The sequence below is a fragment of the Onychostruthus taczanowskii genome, unplaced genomic scaffold (assembly GCF_017590055.1).
Source record: "Onychostruthus taczanowskii isolate IOZ18803 unplaced genomic scaffold, ASM1759005v1 scaffold6, whole genome shotgun sequence".
NCBI lineage: Eukaryota > Metazoa > Chordata > Aves > Passeriformes > Passeridae > Onychostruthus > Onychostruthus taczanowskii.
In genome coordinates, this window is record NW_024503679.1 from 15,831,672 (window position 1) to 15,853,478 (window position 21,807).

Consider the following 21,807-nt stretch of genomic DNA (forward strand, 5'->3'; position numbering starts at 1 on the left):
GGGAATCAGGTTCCTCCAAGTTTCCCTATGAGCAAGGTCAAAACCACACTTCAAGATTGCCCGAGAATGACAGCCAGTCTAAAATTAAGCTGAAAAGTAACTTCTCACCCTCTTGTGAAACAGGCCACAAAAAAGCCTAAATGCATCTTCAAAGCCAAAACAGATCTTCAGCAAGAAAAACTCCCTGGAGAGGGCAGCAAGCACAGGCACATGTTCCAAGGCAGAGCTGGGTGTCGACACCAAGGCCTGGACAGGGCAGAGCTGCTGCTCTCAAGGGACAGGGACTCGGTGGTGTAAAGTGCCATGGACCCACCCCAAGTCACCTTTTGCCACACTCTGCTACCAAATCTCACTATTTATCCACACTAATGGAGCAGAAGGGAAGAGCAACGTCAAACCAAAAGAGCTTAACATGAAACAGCACATCCCTCTCGTGCTCTTCCTCCATCCCACGAGACCTATCTCATGGTAATTTGATGAAAAGCTGTTTTTCCACCCAAGCTCTACTTTGAGTCAAGAAGCCAGCAGTGACAGCATCAGAAAGCTATTTGGGAATGGAACTGAAGAGCTGTCAGATAGCTTTGCGGGGTTAAAAAAACCAACTCAAAAAACCAAACACAGGAGACAGGAGATGGCAAACCTCAAGATGTCTGAAGACCACAGGAGACAAACTCAGAGATTGCTAAATCACCAGGACTTTGTCAGTTTACAAAGCCTCCTCTCACTCCCTCCCCTACATTTCAGAAGATGAGTGTGCATTTCTGGGCAGGACTGGTTTCAGCCAAGTGTCTGTGGAACAAGCATGAGGACACGTGCAGGAGAAAAAAAGTAACAGTGGAGGCGGGGAAAAGATGGGGAAATTAATCCAAAGGCTGCAATAAAGTCCAAAAATTTTAAGAAGTCAGGGGTTTTTTCCATTTAAATGCCTGGTGAAGGACTGGGGTGCCTCTGTTATCGTGCACACAGTGTCTTTCAAGCCAGGTCTGTCTCTGGAGCAGAAATTCAACACACTTTTCCCCAGAGAAAGTTCTATTGTCCTGCAGTCGCTGCCAAATTCAGATGCTTAATTCCAAGTGTGAACCAGAAGGATTCCAGTCTGCTTTTAGAGAGAAAATCTCCAGGCTACCACTTCATCCCATAACTAACACCAGCTTTGTTCAGGGCAGGACACAGCACAGCTCCCTATCCTCAAAAGGCGAGGGAGGCAACATATAAACAACATATCACTGTACATCACAGCCTGGGAGCTGCATACCTCAAACAGTAAGCAGTGCTAACAGTCTGAGGCACCTCGACAGATGTATGGCCAAGCAGCTATAAAAGAGCCTTTGTGCTGCCTGAACAGGAACAAGGCATTTTCTGTACGGGAGAGGGCCCGAGCACCTCGCACGATAAACGCGGTTACACATTTCACACCTCCCCTGCACCAGGGACGCCAGGGCAGATGGCACAAGGCAGGATGGAGGAATGACCCACCTCAGGGATCTGCAGAGCCACTCTGCAGCCACAAGGAAGATGACTTTGCCCTCAGCTTCCATCCCCCTCGCTTGCAGGCCCGTGTCAGAAGCGCCGGGTTTCAAGTGGAGCCAACCTGCCATTGAGCAGAGGCCTGTCCCTGCAGGACAGTCCATGCAAAAGATCATCACAAATACTTGTGATCCACCACACAAAGGCTTTTCATCCTCATGCTTAAGCACCCAGCTGCTATTTTATATATCTTTTGAAACACACTTTTCATCTTCGCCCTAGTTTCCAGTTCTGAAATTAGGCTAATTCTTCAAGGCCGCAGGAGCCGGGCTGTTATTTTTGGCCTAGGGAAGATAAGAAACCGTGTGGATGGTTTTTCCTCAGTACAAGCACACACAGCAGCAGCAGCAAACTTCAGGATTCAGCCAAACACATTATTCCACAGGATCAGAAGTGGCTTCCAGTTGGGCCCAGTAAAACATAGCAAGAAAAAGTGCAACTGCAAAAGGCTATAGTAGTGACTGCAGTGCATGTTTCAACTCCAGGGAAGCAGAGAGAGGGGGGAAAAAAAAAGGAATATTCGAAAAAGTGAAAGAAAAATTGCTCTGTCCAAAATCTGGAAAAGCCACAGTTAGCAAACATTCCCAGGGAAGCAAAAGCCCTGCTGCTTTATGAAGATTAAATCTGCTATTGTCTCACAGTTGTTGGCTGTTTGCTTTTTTTAAATAAAGTTCCCCTTGGCCAATGATGTTAGGAAGTATCTTCAATAAGAAAAGGATATAAAAACAAGTATGCCAGTATAATAAATCAGTGATAAGGTTAAACAAACACGGTAAGGTAAGGTGAGGGTAAGGTTTCTTGATAAGTCATCTGTGATAAGGTTAAGCAAATTTCTCTTTTGTCAGGACAGGAAAGATACACATGCAAGGGCACAATATAATATTTTTGCTGACATGGACAATGAATGTGAGAGGTGCGTGTTCTGAGTCACTCATGTTGGACAAGACTTTTTTTCAAGCATATGGTCTGAAGACTGTAGGAAACCATTAAAAAAAAATGGGTCAGGCATTTAACCCACTCTGTATCCTTACACTGAGGGGGACTGTAGGAAAAAGGCTTTATAAAAAATTCAGACCTTAGATACAGACAATTCCCTGCTGAATATCTATGCAGAATTACACATAATGTTAATTCTCAAGAACCCATCCACCAAGAACTTGGTCCTTCTGAGGACAAAGAACACTGCCCTTATGCAGAGATGCTAAGGAGCAAATTCTGCTGTCCTTTGGGCAAGTATTTTCTCTCTTTGCAAGACAGTACCACATAATTAAAAGTATGGTTACAAAGGATTAAGGCAGCTCAGTTAATGCAAACTACCACTCTCTCCTGCATTCCTCACTAATACAGTGGTGACATAACCAGCCAAAACATGTAGCTTTAATTCAAATAAGGTTTAAAGAAGTTACTGCCAAGTAATTACCCCCATTGAAGGCCCATGAGCAGAGGAACCTTCATTAATACCCTGCTGCCATTCTTGGAGTGCTTTTCGAACCAGCTGCACCAATGTGAAGTGGCAACCATAACAAGAGCAGGCAACAAGTTTTCATGAGCAGACTTGTGCCTGCCTTTCAGAAGACACTGACACATGGCTGAGCACAGCCACGAGGACAGAGGCAAGGACACAGCATCCAAGTGCTGGGGCAGCCCCGAGGTAGAGGAGCTTTCTGTTAATGTCCTCCTTTATTTTTCTGATAACACGCTTTTCTTTGCAGTTGAAAGAAGGTGACAGTGGCACTTCAGGAACTGCAGGCAGTTTTCTACTACCCTTTTCTGCTTTCTAATGAACTGTTGGCCGAGTCCAAGCCATGGGTTCCCATTTATTTCATTGCTAATCCTAGCCTCTGTGTAAGAACCTGTGCTTAATCCACAAAGAGTACCGGATGCTTCTGAAGACTGCTTCCAAGAACAAAAATATAGCACTCAGCTGGAGCTCCCTAAAGCCATTCAGTAGGAAGGATTAAACCCAGAGACTTGGATGGAACTTATATCCAGTGGGCATGACCCTACCTGTGCTCTCTTCATTACACAAGAGCGTGTCATGCCTTTTCCTAAATCTCTTTCTAAGCTAATGACTCCAAAGCACTGGCTCCAGGAGCCTCATCTCACAGCTCTGCACAAACATTCAGGGCTCACATCCATGTGCTCTCAGTATAAACCAGCACAGACCCAAATGAAGCTGTTTGTGGCAACGCTCCCAGGACATCAGATCACCAAGCACAGAAGCTGACCACTGAAGCTGCACCTGCACTGCAGCCCTGGGAGCCAGTCCCTGCCAGCAGCTAGGGTAAAAATGGCATCACACAGGCAGCAAAACTCCCTGTGAAAAGGAAAAACTGCTTCCATGCTCACCTGGAGAAGGGAGCTCACTGTAGTGGCTCTCCTCTTAGCACCAACACTTCACATCGGGCACAACTGTGCAGCATGGACAGGAGATAAATGGATAACCTATTCAATAATGGATAACCTATTCCTATTCAAAGAGCCTTTAAAAGAATGGTCTCTATCAGCTTGGGTTCCTAATAACAATATAAATTATATGCAGGCATTGATTCTTTTCCTGAAGTCACCATTACCACACAAGCTGCAAGTAACTGGCATGAAGTTCAATGGGTTCTCAAGAGTCCCCCCATAAAAATCTGTCACAACTTTTACTTTTGTTTCATTATTGTAGCACCACTTTTAACTTACTCAAGACAAAAACTGAAAAAAACACTAACTCGCTTTCACTGAGTACCAGCAGAAGTTTACTTTCATGTGAAAAAACTTAACCAGAAATAACCAGAGCTCAACTTTTAGTTTTGCAAGGGCTCCCAAATACAATTTTAGCTGAAACTTTAAAATTTAAGAAAACAAAGCCAGTTAGTCCCCCAAAATGTTCCAATTAAGTTCCCAACTTCATTGTGGCACATAAAGGTCATTTTGGCCTAGGCATGCAGGAAGATAATCCCCACCCTTCAGGCAACTGGGATTTCTGGCAAGATTTTAAGAGGTCTCCAGCTGATAACCATGAAAAGTTCACACCACCAGGAGTCCAGATAAGCTTTTAACGCAGGAAATTAGTGCAAAATTGTTTTAAGCATTTTCAAGATCAATTAAGATGGTGTAACAGTCCAGCAAAGTAGAATTGAGTTCTCTGCTTCAAATCAGATGGGTTCAGAATACAAAACAGCAGCTCTGGAGCTGGGAGGTGTCTACAGGAAATGAGGTTAGACAAATGCAGGGCAATTAATCCTCTGTGCAGTCAGATTACAGACTCCCCCATCCAGGGCCAGCAGGCACAGCCAGAGCAGGGTTAAACTGCTGCAGGTTGTCATCCTGCACCTTCCCTGCCCATCCAGGGGCCAGTGGCTCTCCTCCACAGCCTAAAAAGCCAATCTCTTTCCTGACATGTGAGGTACACTGAGGGACAGCACACAGGGAGACTCAAGACAGTTCTCATTTGTAACTGCAGATGCAAACTATGACGAAAGCAGCCCCAAATGCCATTTTCTGCCTCGTCAGCACCGAGTAAAGTTCATCAAGGACATTGAATTTCGGAGAAGCAAAAGATGAACTGGGAGTTTCTGGCTAGGGTGAGGAGTCAGCTGGTGTTAACAGCTCTTTTTGGGATCTCTCCCAGCACAGGCAGCAGACCAGTGACTGCAGGGTGAACTGGGGAAAATGTGACTGTATAGATCACAAAAGCATCCTCAGACACAGCCCTGGTACACTGTCAGCCCAGGGAGCAAGGCAAGTGTCTCAGCACACAGCCTGCTACGAAATGTTCTTTTCCAATGCATGAAGAACACCCTTCCTAGCAGGTTAGTGCTACACACCACTGTGGCTACAGCCACTGTCTAGAACAACTCTGGGTAATTATCCGGGCTCATTCATTGGAAGTTCAAAAGAAAATTATCTTATTACGCTAAATTTGGTTGTTGGGGTTTTTTAAAGTAATAAATGGGTATTACACTGAGACCCATCGTATCCATCCATTTAAAAAATCCAGGTTTTGTTTTTTCTCTGTGATAATTCAATTGCTCTTATTGAAAAAAAATCAAGTCTTAAAACACCATACTCTGAGTAGCAGGTAGCACTGAAAGTATTTGAGCTGTGTGTTCCTACCCTCCTGTTAGTGACCTCACCTAAGTTTATATTAAGCCCCTTCCCAACATCAGCACTTCATTTTTATTTCCCAGCACCAAAGAAGTCTGGCTTTTCTCTCCCATGCTCACAGCCTCTGACACCTCTTTGCTGCTGGTGCTTTAAGCTGCTCACAGAACTTGGCTTTAAAAGACTGAGGGGAGAAATGCAAATATTCTCTCCAAATTAACACAAATTAGCCCCCCTCCTCCCAAAATTACCCTCTACATAGAGATCAGCTAAAAACTGCCATACTGAGAGCTCCAGCTGACATTTTATGTCCTCTTCAGCCAAGAAAGACAATTTTTAAATCTATTTTTATCACTGCCTAGTCACACAGGACACTTACAGAGATCCTGGTTTTATACAGAGGTATGCATGAAATTGTTTATTCCTCCCACCTTCATCTTTTATATACAGAAATAAGCACTAAAGAAAATGGAAGAGGAAACTTGCCAGCTCAATGTTTGGTCAGATATCAGTGACCCACAGGAGATAACTAACTACAAAGGTGTTTGACATTGATTAGATTTGGAATTTAACAGTGTCCTTCCAAGGTCTTCAGACAGGTGGGATTCCCCTACAAGAGGCAGGGCAGCCCTGATCACAGCACAAGTAGCAGAGTCTCACAGCTCCAGCAAGCTGTATAGTAAGATTTTGCCCCGCAAAAGCAGGATGGCTTTCCCATCAGCTCAAGGGAAAAATACACAATAGAAAGTTTCTAGTCTCAGACTCACCTTCTTCTGCCTATCCCCACTGCTGTTCACCAGATCAAACTCAAATCCTCAACTCTCTTCTGAGTGCCTTAATTAAGAAACTGGCATGATGAGCTATTTTCTTAGAGTTCTTTGTCCTGTCATGCTATGAAGGATTAGCCTTTCCTAACTTGTCCTCAAGATAACAACTGATGTCTCCCTGAATTCAACAGGCTGCACAGACCCTAATTTATAACAAAATCACTGCACTCCAAGACAACAGTAATGGGGGCAAAGCAATACTTCTGTTTGCTGGATTCATGGCTGAAGCTTCCTAAGAGTCCGCACAATACCAAAGTCCTCATTTCAGCAACCCTCAGCTTAGGCATTAGGTCAAGTCATCCAGCTAACTAAGGACAGATTAACCATGTGCTCACAAAAACTAGGTCAGTCCCCAACAGGCTCTACAGCCTGGAAAGGCCTCTCTGTGTCAGCAAGAATCCCCCAGTCCTCCCCTCAGAAAAGGATGTCCTGCAGAAAGCGAGTGGGACCCAGACTCACGTTTTGTTACAAAATTTGTTGGTCATTTCTGCACCACAGAATAAACCTTGACCAACCTGCATTCAGAAGTCAGTAAGAAAGCAGTAATGTCATGTTCTCCCTCTTTGGAGTATCTGGTTCTCAAACACTCAGTTATTTTCTGAAGAGCCAGGTCAAGACCTGGCTGCAGACCTGAGACCTGTCCCCCATTCCAAACCTTCCAAATCCTCCTAACCCACACCTTGGTTCCACAGACTCAGTCTGCAGCCTTTACTCTCTCCTTTGACCTCTCTGCCCTCCTCCTCAGCAAACACTAAAATTAGACCACAGTGGCCACACCACAGTGCCTCCCCCCACTGTTGTCACGGACTCCCTGTCACATCAGTCATGTATTTCAGTCTCACCCTGAGCCCCATGCATCACCTCCCCTGCCCAGATAATGCTCTTCTCCAGTCTTACCTGTCTGTCCTTTGACAAAATGCCATTCCTCATTACCTTCAGGGAGCTCAATCTCCATCCATTCCCCAGAATACATGGCCACCCACTTACATCTTAATCTGAAGCCAAAAAGACATCTCTGAGGCATTCCAAAGATAAAATTTAGTGCTGGAGGAAAGACGACTTATAAACATCCATCCTAAAACTCTGGGCATGCTTCTGTCCTCTCTCTCTCACACACACAATTCACATCACAATTGCTTGAAATTAAGAAATGCAGTGGGCTGCACACACAGTGAGATAAGGTGTCTGTGCTGTCAGGGTTTGTCAAGTTTCCATGCTCTGACTTCGGAAAATGTCCAAGCTTTGAAGCCAGGACAATACACACTTATAATAATGTCTGATTTCAGGAGTGCTGCTGGAAGCTCCTATCACAAAGACAAGTCAAATCTTTCATTTGCTGGCTGGGAGTCCAAGGAGAAGTTAACAACCAAACACCACAGTCCAACCCCAGTGCCCCCAGTGTCTGCAGAGAACAGGGGTGCCCCAGCACCCCCTCACAGACCCCATCCTGCCCTGCTCCGAGAGCTCGCTCTGTGCTGGTGTCACTCACCACCCAGCCACAACAGCATCAATCTCCTTTTTGTTAATGACAGAAGGATAAAGCAAAGGAACTGGAGGTCAGCCATTAACAGCAGCACCTCTTTCCAGTCTTTCAGATCTGATCAATCACTGCAGGACTATAATTTTTTTTTTTTCTTACTTCCGGCTGTCTTACAGAAAACCATAAACTTCAGTTTTGCCCTTGGGAACATCCATCCCAGAAACGGTATGTTCTGGCACTGCCAGTGTACTTGGCAGATATAATGTGCACTTTAAGGGCTTTCTTAACTTCAGTGAATTTCAGAGTAGCAATTATCTTCAATTACTCCAGATGAAAGACCACACAAAATATTAATTCAAAGCCCCCTTCTCCCAAAGCCCCCTGCTATCCCTGGTCACCACTGCCCTACTTTTTCCCCTCACCAATGCCCAAAAGGTTGGCCCTGCTCTTCCTTGCTGCTCACATTTCCTGATGTGATCACTGCCCTTCTCATACCTTCTTTCCCATGTATATTGTAAAAAATCCTGTCTTCTTTCAGGACATTTTAGAGTACTTGTTGCAGTTTGGAGGAAAGCATTGCTTTCTCCAAACAGACACATTTGCTGCATCTCACCTAATTTCTCCCACAACCTCAATCAGAACAGGAGATAAAACAAACAAACTTGTTTATTTATACCTGCCAGAGGTAGCAAAAGATGTTCCACTGGATCCACTGTAGGATCCACTACCCACTATTGCACTGTAGGACACAGAGGAAGGAACTGGGATCACCTGAAACCAGCATGTGTCAGAAGGGTTTTAATACTGAAGAAATTAATGAGATATATCAGCACTGCCTTGACTTCTAGCAGCTACAAATATGCTGTAATAAAGTTGTGAAGCTGTTAACCACAAATTAGAACAATACTCAGCAACAGCTGCAAAATAAGGCTGAAACAACACCAAGCTACACAGCAGTGACTTTGTAATTCAGGTGCATTTAAATGAAATATTAGACACAAAACTGAGATCAACAATACTTTTGGGATGGTTTAAATCACAAATGAAAGAGCTTGTCATCAAAACCAGAACATGTTCTCAGGCTGAAATCCAAGACCCTGTGTGGCACCACACGGCAATGTAGGAGAAAACAAAACTTTCATGTCCCTGTGATCCACATGAGATGGACTGGAAGAACTACTGGTGGGAGGAAAGGGGATAAGGAAGGAGACTTAAGTAGGCAATCTTTTCCTGAGAATAACACCCAGCAATGTACCAGAAGTCTAAAGTACCAACAGTCACTAGAAATGCAGAACCACTTCTGAGGAAGTTCACTCCAACCCTTTAGTTCTCTTTCAAAAAAAAGACCACACACTATATTTCTTCATGAACTCTCAAGCTCCCTTCTAGAAGCTTCAGAGATTTCACATCTCCATTCTTTTCATGACTGTTTTCTTATCATTTGTGGCATAAACTCTCTGGTTTTGGCTGCTCCACCCTACAGAGCACTGAGTTTTACAGCTATTTGTCAAACAGCAGCAACAGCCTGGGTTTTGTTTTTACAATGATGATAATCCTTGCCCTAAAGAACTTACATTTAACAGCCATGTCTCATCTGTGACTCACTCAACCTGTGTCAAATAAAGCTGTGTCAAATACCAGCTCCAAGCCTGGTCACAGGAGCTTAAAATCCCTTGTGGGCTGCAAACTGCTCCCAAAGCAGCAGCCTGGGTGGGTCAGAGCTGCCCAGAGCCCCGAGAGCTGCAGTTGTCCTCAACCTTGCTGATGCTGCTGCTGCTGCTTTTCTGAGCTGAGATGCCACAGGAAGTCCAAAGAATGGTGGTGTCAATTCCTCTACTGTGTCTGCTGAAAAGCTCCTGACGGCAGGAAGAGCGCGAACAAATCCTCACAAGTCTTGAAACGGGCAATAACTGATGCCACTCTAATGAAGTGCTCTGAGAGGCACTGCAGAGAGCAGAGGGGTGACAGAAACACAGGAAAGGGGGAAAAAAGGGGCTTTGAGACAAACTGCTGTGTGCAGAAACGCCACACAGAGCTGGGCCTGGCGATGCATTCGGGCACACCACCAGGGCCAGGGCCAGGGAAGATGAGCAGCACAGTAAAGACATTGTGGGATCCCAAAATCAGAGAAAGGGGGCAGTGACAGTCAGGGAGATGAGTAAAATGATTCTGGGCAGGGAGCCCACCACAAGAACAGTGCAGGGAAAAGCCACCCGTGGTGAGGACCAGCAGGGCACTCCACGCCCGAGATGCTGAGAACGAAACCCAGCGAGCTGGGGGGTCACTGCAGAGACCTGAACTCCTCACTCATGCTGCCACTCGAGCCTCTTCAGAATAGGAAGTGCAGGCTGCAAAGGAGAAGTGTGAGGTTTGGGATTTTTAAGCTGCTCTGTGTGCTGAGCCTCGTGCTGTCACAGCTTTTCTTCCGACAGGAATCGTGAAGGATGCGGTGGCTGTGCCCCAGCAGAGCAGGCACAGATAAACTTTTGCTCCATCAGAAGCTCAGTGAAACACAACATTTTGCAATTCACTAACAGTGGCCTGTTACTTGATGTTCATGAACATACAAGACATGGAAAATGTCGCTTTTACACCAAGCCTTCCTAACACAGCTGTTGCAACAGCTGTGTTTTTTCACAGAGCTATTGCTTTATCTGAAATAAAATACCAGGCACATTTCATCTGGGCAACAAGAGGACCAGATAAAAAAAGATGACAGGTATTTAAATTGAAAAGCCACAACTAAATGAGAGTGGACCTACTTCTTGCAGAAGCTGTGTGCTTTTGTCATTGAAATGTTTCCTACACTAACCAACAGCTGAACCTTAACATCCTGCACTCAGGGGTTACTTCTGAACACCCAACAGTTTATACACTTCACACAAACCAATTTTAAGCAATTCATGGCACTTAGGAGAATCCAGCATTAAGGCTAATAACAGAAGCTCATAAAACAAAACTGATTACGACAAAGCCCCATCTATTTCTGTCACACAGCATTCCCAGTGCAGTTGTGTGCTATCGTTGGTTATTTCAACCCAATATTTGGTTGTATTGCATTTAGGAGCTCTTTGACAGTTTCAATAGGACCAAATTGCTGACCTTCAGTAACTTATCAAATGCCAGATGGTACAGGCATTCACAGCAGAAGTTATTTCAACTCTGAACGTCTATAGTAAAAATTTTATGCTGCTAAAAACTGTGGAAAAAGTTACTGACTCTTTACAAATGGCTAAGCCACAATGCTGGCAAAACATAAACTAGTTCCAGGTCTGAAATCAGGAAATGTGGAGAGACACTGTTCGTCCAGAAAGTCTCCAGGCACAAAAGATATTAAATAATAACTGCAGCTGGAAACATCCTTTCCCTTCCTCAAAGGCTTCCCCGTCAATGAACTGTGAACTGAAACAAAGCAACAGCTTTTGGGGGCAGAAACTCAATGTCAAAAGTTAAAGACAAGTTTTTGCCAGTGAAACAGTGGCTCAGCAGCAATATCTGTCACTGTCTGTGACCTCACTGTCGCTGTGACCACAGCTCCTGTCACACAGCAGAACCCCCCCTTCACCACATCTCATAAAAGGACAAAGCCGTAATTGCGTCAGATCATAAATGTTTGTGCACAGAGACAAACTGCAGCCTCTCTTCTGCTTTCAACTTCTCCCATATTTCTAAGGCAGACCCATCAGCATTGGCCCTGGTGGAAGTGCAGCTCAAGCCCAGCAGCTGCTTTCAACCAGGCAGTCTGTATACACCCAGGACTTGCTTCAAGGAGCTCAGCACACCCAGGCAGGAGCAGCCCCTGTCACCCCCGGGAAGGAGCTGCCAGCTCACAACAAACAGCAGCAGGAAACTCTGCCACAAGCAGGCTCATTTTTTATCTCCCAAAATGCCAAATTTGCAGGCACATGAGTGTGGGCAGACCACGAGTTTCGGTAAGAGTGGTGGCTTGTCCCTGCTGACGTCAAGGACCTGCTGAGCAGGCGCCTGCAGGATGGGGCTGCCAACGAGTGCCCAGAGCAGCAACAGATTTGGGCTGCCAGGAGGCAGCTCAGCATGCAGGGTTACAGTGCCAGCCACCATGAGACATCTCCAGTTTGGGGAAAAACTGTCACTGTCAGGGCAAACATCTGTCAGCCTCACACATTTCAACTGCAGTAAGAAACACGGTAATTGTATCATCCATTTTCCATGCTGATGCCAAGATGTGCTCGCCTAAAGAAGATAAAAGAGGCTTGGACAGTCAGGACTGCAGGCACTCGAGGCCATTTTGATTTCAGCTTAATCCCTTTCTATCTAAATAAAAATATCTGTTATGAATAACGAACGTTCCTCCATTTCCCTCCTTACTGCTGCATTTCCAAATTTTTGTAGGTCTTTCCAAGGGTGACACTCACAGGAAACGCAGAAACCGTACAGTTGGATGGTGATGCCGCAGAGGGAGGCGGGTGCTGAGGGATCTGCTGTGCACAACAGCAACCCTCCCCTCTACCTGCCACAAAAGACCCCTCCCCATTACCCCGTCCTTACCTCGTAGGACCAGACGCACTGCACCCCCGCGAACCTCCGCACGCACCGTCCCACCTCCACGTCCTCGTGCGTGGTGTACATCTCCCGCAGGCACTCGCCGATGTGCGGCACCATCCTCCGCAGCACCTCCCGGCTCATGATCACTCCTGGCCCCCCCATGCAGAAGTTCTCTCCCGGCTCCAGCGCCAGCTTCCCCATCTCCTCCGTGGTGCCGAGGCCGGTCTGGCCCAGGAACAGGGGCTCGCTGCTGTTCAGGCTCCTGAGGAAGTTCTCCAGTTTGTCCCCTTTGATGTAAACGTCGTCGTCAGCCCTCATAAACCATTCGTATTTGTCCAAGTAGTGGTCATGCATGTATTTGAGCATCATGAAGGATTTCTTCTGGGGGGGGTAGGAGTCATCTACACCTGGAAGCGGCACGATGGGGATGGGGATAGAGGTGTCCGAACCCTCGCTGGAGAAGAATTCAACCTTGCCAGGAATGGTTTTGGACCACGTTCTACATTGGAAAAGACAAGAAGGAATAATTAAATATGCAAACCAGGGCAGGCAAAGAGTGCTGCCACAGACTATGGCTCACCTGCTTTACAAATTTTCTTTTTTGAACACCTTGAAAGGTTATTTTTTACCACACAAATGAGGACACTCACATGGCACACACAGCGATTGGTACAACATACACAAAATTCTGACATGACAAGCGTCTGAGTGCCATTTTTGCACCTCCATATGTTAGAAAAAGAATTCAATAGCAGCAGTTCACTAATGGGAAGCAGTATTCCTTAAGCACACTCAGTTTTGCACTAACAGCTATTGATCACAAAATACAGAGGTGATCCAATATGGGCCAGCAATGCACATACAACTGAATTTACTGCTTTCAAAGCTTCCCTGCAAGTTGTTCAGCACCATAGCCACCTTCCATTCCCTCTAAGCCTCCCCAAAAGCTCCAATGTGCACTGACAAATACAGACTTCCAGAGAGTAAATTCACATGAACTTTTAAGGAAATGGTGTCCCTTGGGAAACCAACCAAACAGCAACTTCTCCAGATGGTGTGTGGAGAAGCAAAGCACAGAGCATGGAGCAGAAGTAACCTCAAATGGCTTTGTCCATCCCAGCAAAGTTCTAAGAGATGCCTGTAAAACCCATAATTCCCACAGTAACATGGTGCTACCCAACGCCTGCACCTCCAGCAGCTTTCCAGACATCTCATTCCAGATTCTAGTGGAGAGAACTGCACAGAAGAGGAGCCTTTCCTGTGCAGAGCAGCATAGCAACATCTGCTCCACACCTTCCCTGCTCCTCTCTGACAAATCCAACCCATCTGCGTGGGCAAACTGGGTCACTGATAGCAGGAAGAGCTGCAGGATGATTCCTCAAGGCAGAGCATAGCCTCCTCCAGGGAGGATTTTCAGTCACGTAACTGCTACAGCCTTGCCCTCAAAAATATTAATTTTAAGCTTGCAGTACCATTTTCTGAGATTCTATCTGGGATAAGAGATCACATACCCCTCACAGGAAACTATTTTAGTTGGTAAACCAACAGGTTGTGCCCCTTTTTATATACAGAGAGAATAATCCATCATTCTATTTGGCGACTATACTCGGAATATAACCTAAAGCTGATATGAAAAGACTCTCAAGGTAAAGGACACAGTATTCCCTCAATGCATCACTGTCACTCCGACCAGATGCCTCTCAGCACAGGCTTATTGCCAATACCTGAGCAGATTTTGGGCACCTCAGACCATGTGAAATTTGAAATCTCCAGAATTAGTTATCATATAGAGCCTGAAATATAGAAATAACTTCAGTAGAATTATTCCTTAAGTTCCATCAGAAAATGCAGAGATATTTAATGAGACTACCTAAACATCAACTTTGACACCTTAACAGTTTCTCACTTATTCCACTGTGTGTAATGAATATCACCCAATTACTTTAAAAGCTTTGTCTCCTGGATTTCTTACTGCCATGGGTAGTGTTTCATAGCAAAAGTTTAGATCCGAGCTTCCCAGAAGAGTAGGGAGTAAAGCAAATGGAAACATTCCCACTGACCTCACAACAGAGGTGATGAGGCCTTTAATTATAATTGAAGCAATTAATGCACAGTACTGCTGGCTATAAATCACATCCTGTTAAAGCACTGAGAACTGCCCATTTCAAAAGGAGACATGGTCACATCCTGAACTTTCACTAACTCTTAAGGAAGTTCTGCTGTTTATTTTCTAACACCCACACTCCATAAACAAATCACCCACAGCTCTTCCCATATCAACTCCCAGTCTAAGTTTAAAAGACTTTTCTTCTCTAAAGATGCATTTAAATTTCAGTGTCACAGAAAGAAAGGACAGAAGGAGTTACTAAGAAAAGCAGCTCATCTCATCCACTCAGACACAGCTTTGGGTGGACACAGGACACTCTGCAGACAACCACCAGACTGAAGTTATACCTAAAGTCTTATGGAAATTTCTGCTTATTTACTTTTTTATTCAAAAGCAAGCAATGTATTTTCAGACTTGCTCTTCATACCCTGAAAGATCTGCCTTTATCATGACTATAATGTCTGGGCAACACAGGATGTCTTCTATTGCTCCAAGCTTTAGCTCCTTTCTGGAAGTCATCAAGCCCTTCTGTTGATTCCCAGTTTAAATTTACTCCTTGCTCTCCATATAGGTACCTTCACCTCAAGAACCACTAATTATTGTCAAGAGAAGAGCTCCCATTCAACAGAAAGGGAACAAAATGCATGCACATCCACAAACCCTGGCAGGCTTGATTCCCAGTCTTCTTATTGCCCCTCATCTCAAAGCTAGCTTGAGCCCATCTTTCCATATGAGCCATATTTAGGTTTCACATCAGACCAGGGGTAAAACAGAGACATTCCTGCATGTGTGAAGCACACAGTGGGGACAGAAAGACCGTGCCCTAACAACATCCATGCCCCAAGGACCTGTGTGAGCACCACGATGTCACTCCAGCCTTGGGATCTCACGTCAACCCCATCGACCGTGCAGAGCACAGCTTGACTGAGCCTTTGTTCACCTCCTGCAACAACACAATTTCCAGGATGAGACAGCTCAACGTGTTATTTGTGACCGTGGCTTTGTCTGAACCCAAAGGGACGAAACCCTCCCACATGGACAAACAGCCCAAGTGTCTGTGTCAACAGAGCACAGCTCGGGCAGGGGCTGAGACAATGGAGCCACCACGGGCTGCTCCTCACGTCGAAGCCACAGCTCACTCTGGCCCTTTCTGGGGACAGAATACAGGGAGAACAGCTTGCTCAGGAAGCGTGTTCTTGCACTCAGCCCAAGAAGCCAAAGCACAGAGGGTAAGATGAACTGTAGGTAGGTTTTTCTGGCCCCAGTTATCAGCAGAACTAAGGACTGATAAATCCAGGGATGAATTCTGATCAAAGCCGCTTTTAACTTTTTTATCCAATATTGCAAATAATCAGACTTGGCTCCATCACCAGCAATTCTGTAGTTTAGTATGTAAAACCTACATTTTTTGCCAGTCCTCCCACTGCCACTGTCATTTACCTTGTCTGCTCTCAGGTTATGGGCAGCAACCTGACCCTTCAGCTCCTGAGCACAGAGCTCTTGTCTCAACACCTCCCCACCTCTGTGGCCCCACCAACACCCCCTTCCACTAGCTGACATCACTTTCCTGGCCAAGGTTTCTCCAATATACAACCTGCAGGTTGTATCTGCAAGAGAATTGTATGTTTGACAATTTAAAAAAAAACAAAAAAAATATCTTTATGGAAATCTGACACCCTCCTTCTTCCCCACCACCCTGTCACCCTGAGCTGTTTAAAGGACACACTGGCACAACATTTCTGCCACCAGATTCCTGTATCTGCACCTGCAGAGACCACCTGGGCTGCAGTGATCCATCACTGAGCACTTCAGTCCAAGCCATTTCGACTCTGTCCAGAGAGAAATACCAGCTTGTGAACACAACTGATACTGCACTGAACTGGTCATTTAAAAACCCTGACAGATCCCAACCTTATCTCCCCCGTGTAATCTGAATCTGCTGCTTAAGCAGGAGGATGTGCATGAATCAGGACAGCAAGGCTCTCTATTACCCTCCCCAGGAGGTAAAAAACCTGCACGATGCTGGGTGACCTGGTTTCTCTCAGTGCACAGGGCACACAACTCCACAAACCAGAAGGCTGTGCTGACTAGGAAATCCAAGTGAAAATTAAACAAACGCACACTAAATGAGTAATGCTTCCTCAGAAACAAAGCTCTAAGCAGAGGACATGAGTCCAGTGATGCTCCAGTGCTGGTGGCTACCGAATCAATTTCATCATCCCTCTCTCACCCAGTTTTGCACACTGGATATCCTACATGTACCCTAAACTAAGCAAGTCACAAGCAAACTGGGTGAAAAGATTTTATCTTTTTAGCTGGCTCCCATGTATCCATGAAATACAGTAAATCTTGTACATACCAAGAGTGCTAAAAAAACCCAGTATTTCTAAAAAGTGACCACAGCTGTAGTCTTGAAATGTTGTCAGAAGTTATTTCTTCATTTAGAAAGAAGCTTAAAAGCACAACTTGCAGCAGGAGCAGCACAGATCTGGGATGTTTTATCTTCAGTTTCCAGTATTTATTATTTATTTGTATTATCTTGCTTATCAGCTCTGCAGACTGCAGAAGCACAGTCAGTGGCGTTATGCAGACAGTGCTCCCTTTGTAAAGACTCAGGCTGAAGACTGACAAAAAATGTATTTGGTTTTTGTCTGCAGCTCAGGAAGTTTCCCTCGGAGGAGATCAGAGAAATCATTTAAAGTTTTGAGAAATAGTCATCTTGTATAATTACGCTGAAGAAAATCATAATTTGTGAAGAACTCAGCAAGACAACAGACATGAAAGACTGATGTCTTGAATGCAGCTAAATTCCATGTTGAATTAGGGCTAGTTTGGCATCACTGTTCTTCAAGGTCCCATTCTTCCAGCAACATTTGCTACAGGGGAAATAGTGAAGCACAGCTCAGACAGGAGAACTGAGCTCAGAAAACCAGCACACTGCTCCTGCACGTGGTATTGTAGATAACACATGGGAGGTCACCAAAAACCACGTTTTTTAAAATTTCCAGATCTCTGTCACTAAGATCTGCATTACAGAACTCCAATTTTGAGGAAAAGTTCCTTTCAGGTTTCTGCAGGACTGCTTTAACAGAGAACCCAAGCAACTTTCTTGGAGCTGAACTCCCCCAATTTTAAGTGATGCTAGTTTTCTGTCCATGCATATCCACCTTCCCTGTGGACACAGGGACAGAAATGGATCCATCACCCACAGGCACACAGACAGTGGGCCAGGCTAAGATCAGAGCCCAAGTGTCTCAGAGTTTTGGGCCATACGGTTATTTTGGGGGGTGTAAGTGACTTTGTTTTACTTACCCCCCACCCCCCTGTATCAATGACAGTTGCTCTATGTGCTTCTTTCATACCGTTCCTTAAACATCCTCACAGATTTTAGGTTACTGGCCAGAAATCCCAAGTACATCATGGTTCTGGTGGAGGATACCTGGGCAGGACACCGAGTTCTCACTGCTGCAGTACTGTGGTACGATTCACACATGAAGTAAAACACGTACTGTGCTGGCACCACATTCAAAGTCACTTCACAGGGCCCCCTCCCAAGAGGCAGGAGCTCCACAATCCATCCATCACATCCCCTCACCAGCGACCAGAACGGGCCAAACCACCTGACAGATGCAGATCTGAATTTAGGAGCAGCACAACAACGTGTAAGTGCAGGCTTAGACAGATAACACAAACTCCCCACACCCAAATCCTTCTGGCTGCCTTTCACTTAAGCTCTTCCGAGCACTCAGGTATTTGGATTCCACCTTCCTGTAAGCCACCACCAACAAAGGCAGCACGTTTGAAATGGAGCCTCGGAAGGGCATCCTTCTGCCACCGGGCAGGGATGGCTCAGCACCAGCCCCGGGCATCACTCATGGTACTCGTGGCACTTGACGGTGCTGTGGGGACTGTCCCAAACCCAGAAGTGCTGCGGCTGTGTTCCTGCAGGGATGCTGCCAAAGGCCAGCCGCTGACATCTCGCCATTAACTGCATTCACACCACTCTGCTGCCACGTTTCCCAGGAAATCTAGTTGCTACGCAAACGGAAAAAAAAAAAAAAAAAAGGGTTAACTGCCTGATATTTCTGTTCATGAGACAGCAGACTTAAATCTTCTGGGAGACTGCTTATTCCCATCCTCTCCTTCCTGCAGCTCTTTTAGGACAACTCCCCTCAACTGCAAAACCATTAGCACATATTGTTGCACTTTCCCTGAACCCCAGCCATCCCTTTAACTCCTTCCTGCCCAGCTCTTTTCCTGACTATTCCTTCTCCTTCCAAGTGACACCGTGGCTCCTGCTGCTGCATTTCACCGGCCTCCTGGAAGGGAAGCTCTGCTAACCTGGCTGTCAGATGCAATCACTGCTGAGGCTGCAGATCTGCCCTCCGAAAACCTGTGGATCTAAAGCTCATTCTCTGCCTCCCAGACTACAAAAGCAGGACTGTTACAAAGAGCCGGCGGCTCCCGAAAATCCAGCAGGCCTGTTTTGCCTTGCAGTGGTCATTTTGCTCATGATTGATGTTCAGGAAGTGGATTGCTTCCCCTCTTGTTAGACCCTATCTGGATTCACAGCAGCCAGGATCAGCAAATGCTTTCCGCTCGGGTCCCTTTTAGCCGCGTCTGTAAATGGCCTTTGAGCCACAGCAATTTGGAGGTATTCAGCCTCTGAATCCCTAATTCCTTTCAGCGTGGTATCAAGGCTCTGCACACGCTGCCACCCCGGGAATGCCTTGCTAGCAGCTTCCCATTTCACTGGCTGTGCCAGCGATTCAGCTCACCAGGATGCTTTGTCAATGTAGTAATCCCAGCGATTGTCTGCTTGAGTACTTCATGGCAATCAAAAGCCATTTAAGATTTCAGGTTTGTCTTCCTCTTCCCCCCTCCCCATCTTCCCCCAAAGATGTCTTCCTGTCACCAGGACATTAGCTCATTTCTTTCACCAGCGGAGGTGAGAAAAACGCATTTAGTCCTACTAAGAGTCTCTTTATCCGTCTCTTCCAAGAACAGACATCATCTCTAGAGGTTAAACCAAAATAGCAGTGTAGTAAAAAGCGATAGTCTGATCTCCATCTAAGGGCTGAAGGAGCTCGATTCCATTAGCTGAATTTGTTAAGTTGCATCTTTAGCCATTGTTTTGTGAGAGCAGATGTCGCAGATCTTGTTCTCCAAACCCAGCTCCGCCACATCACCAGACTGCTCAGCAAGCACAGGCAAAACCAGGCAAAAACAAGAATCCTTCCCACACCAGCAAATTGAATTTCTCCCCAAAGAACACTCTGGACAAACACAGTGATATATTTTCCTTTTCCGAATTCTTGATGCAAAATCTGATGGATGCTAGATAAAGGACTCTGCCATAAAAACCTGGTACACAATGTCCCAACAGGACTCCAGCCTCCCTGTATGTAAATCTAAATTACACAGCCTTTGAGATTTGCAATCCAAAATGCTCCATCCCACATGGCGAAGAACATAACCCTGAAGAAACAGATTCCTTCACCCATTTCAAAGCATCAATCATGCACTTTCTGTAACTTAATTACAGGTCTACTGCTGGAAGAAGGAATTAAGTTTCCATTAAAACCATCGCTGGTGGACAATATGCCTCAGATTGCCCAAATAAAGCAATTTCATTGCATTGGACGCTGATATAAAGACAGATTTCCTGAAACCAGAGCTGAGCTGGGAACGATGGTTTGATGGCCCATCATACAGAATTTTGCCACCCTGCTCTTACTGGCCAATAGGGTCAAGTACTTTTCAGCCAGGGCAGGCAGGACATGGAGAAGGGTTTGTTCTAGCACAAGACTAAAGGGGATGTTTTATTAAAGATCTGCCCCAGAGCTCCTGGCTGCTCCTCCGAGGGTGCTGGCTCAGCCAGAGCTGGGGTATACCCGAGCTGACATTTTAACTCTTTCACATTTCCCAAGCAGGCTTCCCGTGCAGCCTCCCAGCACTGCCTGCTGGCGCACACACCGGAGCAATGAGCACATCCCAGCATATTTCAGCAGAGCACAGAGTTTCACCAAAGCCACAGACACATCTCTCACAGAAGAGATGATTATCCTGATGCTGCCGAGGCTTTGGACAGAATTCCCATTAGCCCAACCACACCTGGGGACCACGGCGAGCAGCACACAATACAAAGCACCAAGGCTGATCCTGCTCCAAAATTAGGTGTGCTCAGGTAACAAACACGGCTCAGAGACCGTGGCTCCTGCATTAGCTCAACCACTCTGAAGCACAGAGCGCTTCACCCAGGCTCACTCTCCTCACCCGAGCTGTTTCACCGCCTGGTCCAGCCTCAGCAGGGGCCGCAGAGAGCCGAGGTGGGTTTTACTCTTTGTTCCCAGATCCCTTTTCTGGGTCTCATTCCCAAGCACACGCTTTTGGCTTGGCACAGCGGTCTTTATGCAGGGGATTACAGTGGTCCCCAAACTTTATTTCTGTTACCGTCAGGCTGTCAGCTCGCTCCACGAGCAGCAGCCAAGGACCGTACCAGCGTGGCGCAGCTGCGCCCAAGGCAGAGGCACCGAGGGACACACTTTGATGCCCGTGTCTCCGCCGGTGACCGGCACTCAGCGTCCCCTCGCATCGGTGGGGCTGCCTGACCCTCAGGCAAGGTCACCGGGGCCAGCTGGAACCTGCGGGAGCAGCAACGCGACTCTCTGGACCCCTCGCGTCCGTGCCGAGCTGCCCGGGCAGCGGAGCCGCGCTCGGGGCGCCGCTCCCGCCGCAGCCCGCCCGGAGAGCGCCCCGGGGCTCGCTCGGTGCGCCCGGGTCGGAGCGAGGATTGTCGGGGCTGAGCGTGCCCCGAGGCTCGCTCGCACCTGCCCCGGGGAAGGGCGAGCGGCCCCCGGGGCCGGCGGGGCCATCCCGGCTGTAAGGGCATCCCGGGCCGAGCGGTTTTACCCCGGGGGAACCGGCCGACCGGCTCGAGTCCAGCTGAATGGGAGCGAAGCGAGCCAAGCCCAGCTCGGCTGAATGGGAACGAACCAAAACAAGCCCGGCTAAGCTGAACGTGACCGAACCGAGCTGAGACGAGCCGAACCCACCCGAACCTACCCCGAGCCCATCCCAGACCCCAGCCCAACGCAGCCCACCGGACCGCCACCCCGCCGGGCGCCGCCGGCCCCTGCCGCTCACCGGTGCGCGGCCACGGCGCGGCTCCGCAGGTACTTCTGCGCCGTCATGACCCCCACGAAGAGGAAGCTCTGTGCCGGCGGGCCGGGGCGGCGCGGCGGGGCGGC

General features: G+C 46.9%; 1 protein-coding gene across 1 annotated transcript in view; it reads right to left on the reverse strand.

The window, feature by feature from the left end:
- CHSY1 (chondroitin sulfate synthase 1) overlaps positions 1 to 21,801 on the reverse strand; it is a 75,223-nt gene extending 53,422 nt beyond the window's left edge. The window contains exons 1-2 of the mRNA XM_041418956.1: positions 21,704 to 21,801; positions 12,454 to 12,949 (exon numbers count right to left, since the gene is read on the reverse strand). Of these exons, the coding sequence (XP_041274890.1) occupies positions 12,454 to 12,949; positions 21,704 to 21,750 (543 nt within the window). The 5' untranslated portion in view covers positions 21,751 to 21,801. The remainder of the gene's footprint in view (positions 1 to 12,453; positions 12,950 to 21,703) is intronic.
- Between the last annotated feature and the right edge of the window lie 6 nt (positions 21,802 to 21,807).